Source organism: Rattus norvegicus, chromosome 14 (assembly GCF_021556685.1).
Source record: "Rattus norvegicus strain SHRSP/BbbUtx chromosome 14, alternate assembly SHRSP_T2T, whole genome shotgun sequence".
Lineage (NCBI taxonomy): Eukaryota > Metazoa > Chordata > Mammalia > Rodentia > Muridae > Rattus > Rattus norvegicus.
The window spans coordinates 73,606,553-73,617,830 of NC_141547.1; the positions used below are offsets into that span (position 1 = coordinate 73,606,553).

Here is an 11,278-nt window from a genome sequence, read left to right on the forward strand (position 1 = left end):
GGAAGTGAAACATTCAAATATTTGCTTCTGGCCTGTGAACAGCTCATGTGGTAGACTCTTTGTATTATTTAAATACTTCAAAAGACTTTCTTAAAATGTGGACTAGCCATTCAGATAATGCCTCGTTTAGTGGTATTTTCCTATGCACAGAGTTCTGATAGCTGTTTGTAAGCTGATTCCATCATACCTAGGAGTGCAGCTGTCTAAAATTAGAGCACCTAGGATAAAGTGCAGGAAGAAATTAATGGTTTTGTGGTTTTGAGTGGAAACTTCAAGGGAAGCTTCTCTTGGCCTTTGCTGCCTTATGATTTTCTCTTGATTGTGTTTGTACTCAATATGCACTGATTTTAGTACAGGGGAACCATCATTGCTATTTGTCTGGATGTGGGTGTGCTGTGTGCATATGTTCATGTGAGAGCACACATGTGTGAATGCATGTGTGTGCATGTGCATGCACACATAAAGGCCAGAGGCCAACATCAGGTGTCTTCCTTGTAACTCTCCACCTTAGTTTTTGAGGCAGGGTCTCTCAATTAACCTGTAACTCATGATGTAAGCAAGTTGGCTGAGCAGTGGAATCCACCTATCTCTCCTGCCAACTCTGGTTTACAAATGCGCATCTCTGCACCCAGCTTGTTACATAGGTGCTAGGATCCCACTGTGGGCCCTCGTGTCTGTGGAGCCATTTCCCAGTACTGCTACTTTATCTCTTTGAATGTTCTTGTCTTTGACTCTGGAGTACATACCCAGTGAAATCATTATAGGAAGATTTTATTCCTTGTACCTCAATGGCCATGAGCAGTGACTTAGAAAGCATCACTTTAGCTTTGCACATACTCCAGACCTGTGTCATGTGGCCAGTCGTGTAATCCTCTGAGACTCCTTCTGTGGCTCTGAAGTAGTATAGTACTGTAGCATTCATTAGAGAGCTTCTCTCGTAGGACTATAAGGCTGCAGAAGCCGAGAACCACCTGGGAAATGACCAGCTGACCTCAGGGAAAGCTGACAGCGTGATCATAATTCACCACTGTGGCATTGTCTCCAGAGTTGCACCAAGGTGGTGGAGAAGACACATGGCTCGGAGATTGGTCAGAAGCATGGGCATCCACACTTGCTAGCTCTTTTTGACCAGCCACAAGAAATAGATCCCCATTATTCTGGTTATGTACTAAAGGTCTTAAAATTTACTGGTTGTCTTACTGTGTAGTAATGACAAACTGTTCTTATTTTGTGTTCATTTAAACTTAGGTAGAGCAGTCTCCACCTGGTGACAAACTGAAAGTCAGCCAAGCAGGTATGTTCCAAGCATCCCTCTGCCTGTGGTCTAAGGAGGGGCTGTTGTTTCAATCATGTGCAAGAACTTTTAAGAGCGTTTTTCTAAATAAGATGTTTTTCCTTAAGCAGGGGACCTAGGCTGGCTGGTAGGGGAGATTTTACAATTTCATTGTTTCTCAATGAAGTGAGCTGACTTTTGGTTTAAAAAGAAAGTTATATATACTTACTGTCGCTTTTCTTTAGTCTGCATTTCAGTCTGGGACACTGTCATTGCAGGACAAGGTGGTAGAAAGGACAACAATGAAGGCTGGAGATAAATGTAGCACGGTGTCCGAGCCATGGTTGGCTGCATTTGTGTTGAGATGAGCACTGCTACCGAGTGAGCAGAGGTTCATCATGGCACTCGACTGCTCAGACTGAGATCTTTAAAAGATAGAATTCTTTCAAGTATTTTGTCCTCATTCCAAAGAGAGAGAAAAAATTCCAAAATGTTAATAATGTTTGCCCCTGGATAGGGGGCTAAATAGAAGTATTACTTATTATTTAGTCTGTCTTTCCAGATATTTACGTTTGTACATTTTAATCTCATAGCTTAAGGATTTTTAAATGAAAGAAAGCACTATCCATGGGTTTAAAACACTGACAATATGCAAAAAGCTGTTTAATTGGTAACAATCAGCTTGGGAAATCGTACAGTCTGGGCATCAAAATATAGCAAGTACATAAACCTTTGTACAGTGTTTACACACCCAATTATATAAGTTTTTTATTTTGCTTTACTTTTTCTCTTGTCTCTTGGTAAATTAAGTTTGTTTTGTTGTTTTGGTTTTGGTTTGGTTTGGGGTTTTTGCTTGCTTTTGGGGGCATGGGCTTTTATTTTTGTCTGTTAAGGGTATTTTAAATCCATACAATAAGGAATCTTTATACATTGCACTCACTTTAAAGATTCTTATCTATGTGATCATGTGATGGTTTTGGGTTTTTTTGCTCTTTTCTGAGTCTGGGTAATGATGACTAGCTTAGGACAGACTTTGATCTTACTGAGTTAACCTTTTCACGTTCACTAGTGTAGTGAGACTTCAGGGAAGAGACAGTACTATGTCTTCATCTCTGACGAGGAGGGCCTTGAGCCCTTCCCCAAAAGAAGTACTTTTGAGTTGAGTACTGGCCCATAATTTTATATTCAAATAATATACCACCCAGTCTTTATTTTCCTTACAAGAACACAATCTTATAAAATTATAACATCTATATCAGACAAATGTTTAAAGAATAAAGCATATTTCTATTGTATATTTTTGTTGTTGTAGTTTCCATATGTAGTATTTGGAGTGAAAAGTCCAAATACTACTCTGCTTGTTAATTATGTGACTGAAGAAAGTATAGAAACCAAGTTACTCAAGCTCGATCTTTCTCAAACTGTAGTTGAAATATTTATAAAGCAATACTGAGACTTAAAAGAAACATCTCTAGTCAAAACCCTGAAATGCTTCAGAATCCAAAACCTTTCCAATATCGACATGATAAAGTGGAAAGTAATATAGCTGTCCTGTTCTGGTTTGCATTCTGGATACAGATGCACTAAAAATATTGTATAGTATTACCTTCTGGCTATGCGAATGAGGCATATATGAAATATAAGTGCGTTTTACGTCTGCTTTTTTAATATGTATATGTGAGAGTAGGGCAGGATGCTGTACTTGTATGCATTTGTGTCTGTACCTACATGTGGAGACCAGAGGAAAAGCTCAGGTGTTGTCCTCAGGTATGCCATCTGCCCCCATCGAGTCCAGGTCTCTTATAAGCTTGTAGTCACTGATTGGGGTGGACTGGCTGGCCATGAGCCATGGCATTCTCTCCACCTCACCAGGGTGATCTAGGGTTCTGAAATCGGCTCCTCAGGCTTTCAAGGCAGGCATTTAACTGGCTGAGCTAACTGCCTCCCCAAACTCCAAGTTTTATGTTTACGTGTAGCTACCTACGTAAGATCTTTCATTATGATGTTTCCTGATAGTTCCAAATCTGGAAAAATCTTAAATAATGAATTATATAACAGTGTATTAACATTGTGATGATGACATATCAGGCTAGACCTAGTGTTGAAATTTAATTTCTGGTGTGTTTGTTTATTGTTTTTTTTTAAAGATGAGTTCAATAAAGAAACCACCGACCTACAAGAAAAAAGTACAAGCAATGTAAGTTCTAGGTTTTTTCTTTAATCAAAACATATTTTCTAGAAATAAACTTAATAATGCTCAGCTAAGCACCCTTTCCACTTTAATGCTGTTGTTTCTAGGATGATAATGAAGAAAAAACAGGGAGTGTGCGTCGAAGAGGAAGAAAGCCCAAACGCTCACTGACTTCATCAGATGATGCTGGTATGAGTATAGCATGTTCTTTTCTCCCACCCCCCTCTCTCTTTAGAAAACAGCAGGCCAATTTAAAACAAAAACAAAAATAATACAAAACAGGGGGGAAAAACAAATAAACCAAGAAACACATATTGTTACATTGTTAATTACAGTCTTATTTCAAAATCACACTTTTCAACAAATCTTTTGGATGAAGAAAAATCCAGCTGGGTGCAGCTAGAAATAATGTTGCACAAATGTGTGTGAAATGGCTCTAATCCCTGCCAGAAATGGCACATCCCAGATGCTTTTCTGAGCACATGTGAATTTTTTGCAAATGCTGGCTGTGAACTACATAAGTAAACTATCCCAAATGTGTTTGAGATTAAGGTAAACAGTTGTGAGCTGCAAGTACTGAAACCAAAAGGAAGTGGAAAAGCACTAACATCCTAAGTTCTACTCCGTGGCTGTCCTTTGGAGGTGTCGTTGGGAACTGAATAGTCCAGGTGTTACCCTTCTGTCTGAACAGAATCCTCAGAGCCAGAAAGAAAGCGCCAGAAACCATTTTCTGAAACATCTGAGGACAAGAACGATCAGGATTCTGATGAGGAGGAGGAAGAGGAGGACGAGGATGAGCCCTTGGGAGCCACCACAAGATCAGCCACCAGATCAGAGGCACAGAGGTAATGGGCGCCACCAGGGGCCTCCAGTGGCCTTCGGCAGCTGCTCTGTCTGGAAGCAGCTCTTGGTGTCATGGGACTCTCTTGACGCCGTTTTCTTTCCGTGTTCTCTTCTTGACTGTCTCACTTTAGAGATAATTTTTTCTCTCAGTTGCTGGGGTAACTTCAAAGTCTTCGACTGACTTAAGTGCATATTTGATGAAGTCAGTCAGTTCTCTCCAGACAGTTTTTAAGCATCTACTGTCTCAGACCATGAAGAAACCCAGAGGCCCCCACACAGACATCACCTGTGCTGGCCCTGATGAGCCACCTGAATTTGCATGTCCCCCTAAAGTATGTGCTCTCAAACCCTGATAGAGGTACAATCCTTTGGAAAGAAAACTGGATATGTGGTCAAATGTGTTTGAAGAAGTTATGAGTTCTCTGCTTCTAAGTTAATGTATGTGAAATCATTAATTATGAAGCATTTTAGGTTTGGCAAAGTTCTAAGTGAAGGTTGTAGTATTTAGCGGCCAGAGTCCTCCCGAGCCCCTCCCGTGTTTTTATTCCTGTTCACACCAGCAGTGCCCCTTCTCCACTGAACACTGAGAGATGATGTGTGTGATGCTGCATGGATCTCCCTGGTATTCACCAATACTTTCCCATGTCAGTGTCATTCATACACTGTTTATCTTGCCATAGTCTTCTATAAGTTCATTCTCCAAATTAATCAAAAAGGACTGAAATGTTTAATTTGAAAGTATTACCATTAACACCTGTCACCATAATATAATGGTAATACAGTATCATGTTTATACAAAGATTTAAAGTCAACCCATTTCTAAATCCTCCAGACAGACATTATTAGCCTCTGGTGCTGTGGTTTGATTTCTCAAAAGAGATTTAAAATACAAAAACAAACTCAAGGAGCTTTCATGACTAAAGTTAAAATGATGGGACGTGTGGGTTTTTGGAGGAGGGGGTTGGGGAGGAGGAATAGGTGAGAGGAATAAAGTGACTGAGCCACGAACCCTATTGAGAGAAGTGAACACGCCCTGTGTGCACCACTAGTACCTTATGTACCTCTGTGACTCTTATGCCGAAAATCCTGGGACTCCTCCAGTGTAGTAGGACTCAACCACAGAAAGTTCATTAGACTTTGTATCTTCCAGAGGGTATCTAAAGGTCACTAGCAGGCTTACCTTTCAAAATAATAGCCAAAGTGTATTATATACATGTATGGCATCATTTATGATTAGGAAAATATATTTTTAAAAGAATAAATCATGGGCTGGAGAGGCAACTCAGTGGTTAAGAGCACTAACTGCTCTTTCAGAGGTCCTGAGTTCAATTCCCAGAAACTACGTGGTGGCTCACAACCATCTGCAACTGTACCTCCATATATAAAATAAATAATTTTTAAAAAGAATAAGTCATTTAATTTGTAGATAAATGGTCATTTGAGTGTTGTCCATTTCTTTAGGAACATTTGATTCATCCACAGACTCTTCTCTCTTTGGTTTATATTTCTCAGCATTGGTTGGTTGGTCCCAGGGCTTTAATATCTTTATGGTTTCCCAGGCCCTCAGGGTCAGATGTGAACTCTGATCCTCTTGTGTTGCTAACCTTGGGTACCTGAGCCATGGCATCTCCTCTGAATTGGTCACTCTCTGAGGCGTGCTGCTAGGACAGGTGAACCTCCTCTTCCTTGACCTTGTCTTCCTGTGCACTGTAGATGCTAGCATCCCTATGACTTCTGCTCTTTTGAAGTTCTACTCTTGGGGCCTCATAACAATTCTCCTCAAGTATTTGAGGGCAGTTTCCAGGCCTTCTTCTTGTCCTGAACTTCCTTGACATCTTATTAGTGTTTACTCTCTTATCCATATCCTCCCTAAGAAACAAATGTTCCACACCAGGTGTGGACCAAATAATCCAGAAGGGTTGTTCTGCTGACCTTATGTTATTCAGTATGCATCCAAACTGGAACTGCTTCAAATTGAATTACATATATACCATATGTAGAATAAATCCTATTTCTTCCTTTTCTCTGGAAATCTGATTTCTTTCTTGTATAATTAACTGCTTGGAGATTTAGTGCTGTCATGACTTCAGTGACCTTAGCCTCCTATTCTGTTTGATGAGCTCTTTGGTATCCTTGTTGGCCAATATAGTTGCAGTTTTTTCAGAGTCATCTTCTTGATTGTGGTAAAATATGCACAGGAAAAGCAAAGACAGTTTCCTAGAGGAAGAGTTTAGCCCTGGCTGACACCAAGGTCTTTACTAGCAATGATCAAGACACCCAGCCCCTTTGATCCTGTGAGTCTCCATAGCTTTCTTGCTTGTGCAAAATCTCTTCCTTTCTAGTAGCCCCCAGGACTAGAGAATCCAGTGCTACCATTGCCCAGTGTTTCTATAATGTGTTTCAGAAAGAATCATAGCAAGCCATCTACACGTGCAACATCCAAACTTGGCATCCCAGAAACAGTTTCTCCTAGAAATCGCCAAAAGTTAGCAAAAGAGAAGTTATCTACCAGCGAAAAAGTTAGTAAATCTCCCCCATTAGGAAGGTAAGTCCCTGCCTGCCCTTCAAGTTGTTTTTAACTCCCAAGTAATGCTTTTCTTATGTTCTTAAGGATATCTGTTTCACCAAATAGGTGACTTGGGGGATCATGGGTTTCCAGAAATAGGAAGGCTTAAAATAAAAGTGTCTGTACCGGCTTTGCCCCCTGGCCCAGCCACACAGGCTTGTCTTTGACTCTTGTGAGCCTTAATAGCCAACCATCATGTACAAAGACTGAAGTCAGGCATGTTTCTTCCCAAGTGATTGCATGTCTGACTACGTAGTTCAGTCTGTACAATGTGGTGAAGCATGTCACAGCTTAGAGTCACTTCTGGTTTAAACTATTATAGAGGTGACAAAGAACTTTCAAACAGCCACCTGCAGCTTGCACCTTCTACCACAGCTGGATTCACCTCTGCTTCCCACGGTGCTCCTTCCTTGCCTCTTCTGTGCTTAGGCAGTGGGTGCTCGCTGCCTGCCTCGGTGAGTCAGGTCCTTCCTTTCTTTAAAACCCTCTCCTTCAGGGCCTCCTATCTGCTGCAGCCCATTCTCATCTTTTCCTATTGCATCTGTAATCAGCACTAAACAGTTAGGAGTGGCAGGTGGCAGTGGTGTAGGTAGCCTATTTGCTTCTCCCCCTGAACTGTTAAGTTTCTTCCTTGAGGTTGGGAACTTGTCTTCCTCTTTGTATATGGTAACATTCATAAACAAAAGATGATTCCATGAATATAAAGATTGTTTATGCATACTCTTACAGTGTTTGATCCTAATAGCACACCTGTAATATATATGTGTCTTAGAAAGGAAGGAAATTCTCTCATTTCATCGTCATTGGGTGAGATGAAATATTCATCCTCATTTTTATGTGGACAATATGGATGCATGTTTCTTAGAATTGAATGTGCAGAGGAATTATTACATGGTGGAGGTGCCTAAGAGTTGGGCCTGTGACTGCACTTCCGGCAGGCTTCTGGGTATAAGGAAAGGGCTTGGTTTGGTCAGTCTACCAAGCTCCCACAAGAGGAGAGAAGGACCTGACTCAAGATCCTGCTTCCTGCTAACAGCTTACAGCACAACACTGGCTCCTGCTGTCCAGCAGCTCCACAGTAAACTAGTGTTCTGTGTGCACACAATGTGGGATGAAGTATTAGCAAACATCTCTTAGCCATTCTCAGCTCATTCATAGATAACCTGTAAGAACCATGTTGTCGGCAGCACCATTCAACTCAGTGTTTGCTTTTGCTGTTAGAAGAGCAGTAAGCATGCCTCTGCAGCAATAAAGTTGCATTTCTCTTTACCCTGAAGCTTTAGTTTTCCAGTCCTTTAATTTATTAATAAGACATTATCTGCATGTTTACCATATGACGAGCAGATGTTAGAACTCTAGCTAAATAACATGCTTAGTCTTTGCAAGTGCCCAAAGAATGTCTTCTGTAATGACAGGAGCAAATGTGTATAAGACTAAACTACTATAACAGATAAAACACTCACTAGTAAAACTTTACTAGTATGGCGACATGACAGTTTCTGTCATTTTCCATTACCATGTTGCTTTAAAGTATTGGCCGTAGTCTGCACTCTGAAAAGGCACAGTGGATAACTTCTAGTGGCTAGTGCTGTGGTAAAACTCTAAAGCGCTGTTTAGTTCCTAGGGAGCAAGCTGCTTGCTCTTTTGGAAGACTTCTCACAAGGGGGCTTTTGAACTGAAGTTGGAAAAAAAAAATTGGTCAAATAGGTCATATAAGATGATTAGGGAAAAAAAGAGACTTGAGCATGTGGCTCAGTCTTAGACTGCTTACCTAGAAGGCATGAAGTCTTGGGATGAATCCCTGGTGCGTGCTTGTAATATCACTCAGGAGGTGGAAGTTCAGAAGTTCAAACTCATCATGTGCTGCATCGGGAGTTCAAGGCTTACCTAGGCAAGCTATATGATACTTTATCTCAAAAAGGAATAAAAAGAAGAAAATCACTTGTTAAAATGTGGACAGGGATGACATTTGTTTGAACATAGCGGTGCTTAGAACTTATTGCAGTCCAGAGTGCTGAAAGTCGAGAGCTGGCTGTGTAAAAAGATGCACCGTGGTCTGATTGTTTTGTCCTAGAACAATGGTTCTCAGCCTGTGGGTTGCAGTTCCTTTGAAGATCATGTATCAGATATGCTACATATCAGGTGTTTACATTGTGATTCATGACAAAAGCAAAATTACAGTTATGAGGTGGCCGTGAAATAACTTTTATAGTTGGGAGTTGCCACAGCATGAGGAACTGTATTAAAGGGTCTCAGCATTGGGAAAGTTGAGAACCACTGTCCTAGAAACATAAGAGAGCTAGCAAGAGTTGTATATGTCTGAGGATGGTGACATGGCTGAATCAGTTACTATGCTCATCTAAACCTTTTCCTGCTGTGCCAGCTGGCTTCTCTAATGCTACTCTGAACACGATTTGACTGTCAGGTGCTAGGTCACACTCCTGCTGTGTTTGTGCTAGTTGTTTCCAGTGGGGTCTCTGTGTGTGTATCAGAAGAACAGGAGTGTGGGAAAGGATGCTAACAAGGTGAAGCTCAATATCTCAGGGTGGCAGGTCTGGCACAGAGTGCAGGCCTCTGTGTGCCTCTTTCAGAGCACTGTCTGTGCTCTGTTCAAGGTTCCTGGTAAAGAACCAGGCATTCAAGCACTCCTGGTATTAAAGACTGGGGCTTTCCCTCCAGGATACTGTTTTAAAGTCTCCCAAGTTATTTGAAACAACTGATTTTAACTCTCCTTATTGCCTTGGCTTTTGCTCAATACAGATCAAAAGCACAGCTCTCCCCTTCTGTCAAGCGCAAACGAGAACTCAGCCCTCCTGGAGCTCGAACGAGAGGCCAGCAGAAAGTAGACGAAACCCCTCTGAAAAAGGCGAAGCGGTAATGGTGGCTCTGGCTTTCAGAATAACAACCCAGTGGAGAGAAAAAGGACAAGCCTTGCCCCATGGGCTCTTTCTTTTTTTAAAAACAAGAAAAGGATCTGCATGTGCTGTACGTTCTAGGTGCGAGCTTGTTCATTTTATGTTTTAAACAGCTTTATAAACCATTGTTCATGGAGGGGATTATGTACATTGACTTCAGATAAAGGAAGATAAGTTTACTTTGTATCTGAACTCAGCAAAGTAGTTGTATATTTTAACAGCGGAAATTGGAGTTTCCAATGTGACACATCAAGAATGCAGTCCTTCCAGCCCATCAGACAACAGGCTGCCCCGTGGGGATCTGTGTATAGTATATAAACATGTAAAAACAGGCTGTATTTTACTCAATGTATGATGCTAATCAATGAACACTTTATTTATTTTACAGAGAAATCTTACCTGTGAACTTTACTATATATCTGTTTATTTTATTTTATTAATTTTTTTTAATAAAAAGAGGGTTTTAAATGCTATGCAGTCATTAGTAGAAGAGTTCTAGGACTCCGAGTGCCCTGTACCTATCTGCATATGGCCTGGCAGGAAACAGAAATTCACGCATGCGTCCAAGTAAAGTAGATTAGCTGAAGAACAGACTCCACTGCTTCCGTCCATGGCCATGATTGTTTTGTCTTTGACTACCCTTGCCCCTGTGGCTCTACCTGCCAGCCCTATAACCTGGTAATTACCTGCTTCACATCCTTCACCTGCAGGCGGCATCCTCTGTGGGTTCACTCTTCTCTGTGTTCGCCCCATGCCACCATCTGCATACTGTCTGTCGAGTGATGAGAAATGCTTGAAGATAGATTGCTTCAAGCTGTTCAGTTTCAGGGTGTCATGTTGTTCTATACAGGTGTTTCAGGAGAGAAACTGGTTCTATAGCCAGATTCTTTTTTAAACATGATTTAACTCCCATAATGAACAAACTGTCTGACTTAAGTTTTTCATAAAATAACGTTTTCTTAAGATTGGATCTGTTTCTTGCAATGATATGATGAGTTGCCAAATGATTGAGATTTTAAATGCTCTGTTCATACTCTTTGTTTTATAATTAAAATTTACATTCATTATGTGTAGGTTTTTCATTGTTTGGGTTATGATTTTTTTGTCTTTTTTTCTTTATCTTTTTTTTTTAACTTTTGGTTTTATTTTATTGTTTTGGCTCTTGTACGGTGAAAATCCTTGTCATTTTGCATTGTTTCTTACTGAACTTTTATATATAAATTATAAAATGTTTCCCTAAAACTTGAGTGACAAGAATTTTTTTCCCCATGTAACTTTCAGTGGTTCCGAAACCCAAATTGAGAAGAGAAATGACTGTATGGGATAGGAGATATTGCAAGTATGAAGAAGCAGGTCACAGTCAGGACTTGATGCTGATAGTATTTAGCGGGGTGGAGGGGCTTACAGCAGGAGACATCCTAGTTTACAAGGTAGTCTCAGCATCCTAAGGACTACCTGGCTTAGGGGCTAGAGAGGTATGTTGCTCTTTT

General features: G+C 40.7%; 1 protein-coding gene across 9 annotated transcripts in view; it reads left to right on the forward strand.

Moving 5' to 3' along the window:
• The window catches only part of Bod1l1 (biorientation of chromosomes in cell division 1-like 1), a 54,668-nt gene extending 43,638 nt beyond the window's left edge, over positions 1–11,030 (forward strand). For 5 of the 9 annotated variants that reach the window (XM_087584554.1, XM_087584555.1, XM_087584558.1 and 2 more), the window contains 6 exons: positions 1,249–1,294; positions 3,421–3,470; positions 3,572–3,653; positions 4,156–4,309; positions 6,712–6,852; positions 9,634–11,030. In XM_087584554.1, the coding sequence (XP_087440680.1) occupies positions 1,249–1,294; positions 3,421–3,470; positions 3,572–3,653; positions 4,156–4,309; positions 6,712–6,852; positions 9,634–9,751 (591 nt within the window). In that variant the 3' untranslated portion in view covers positions 9,752–11,030. The remainder of the gene's footprint in view (positions 1–1,248; positions 1,295–3,420; positions 3,471–3,571; positions 3,654–4,155; positions 4,310–6,711; positions 6,853–9,633) is intronic. The other 4 variants (XM_087584556.1, XM_087584557.1, XM_087584562.1 and 1 more) reach the window with 1 other exon arrangement.
• The last annotated feature ends 248 nt before the right edge of the window (positions 11,031–11,278 follow it).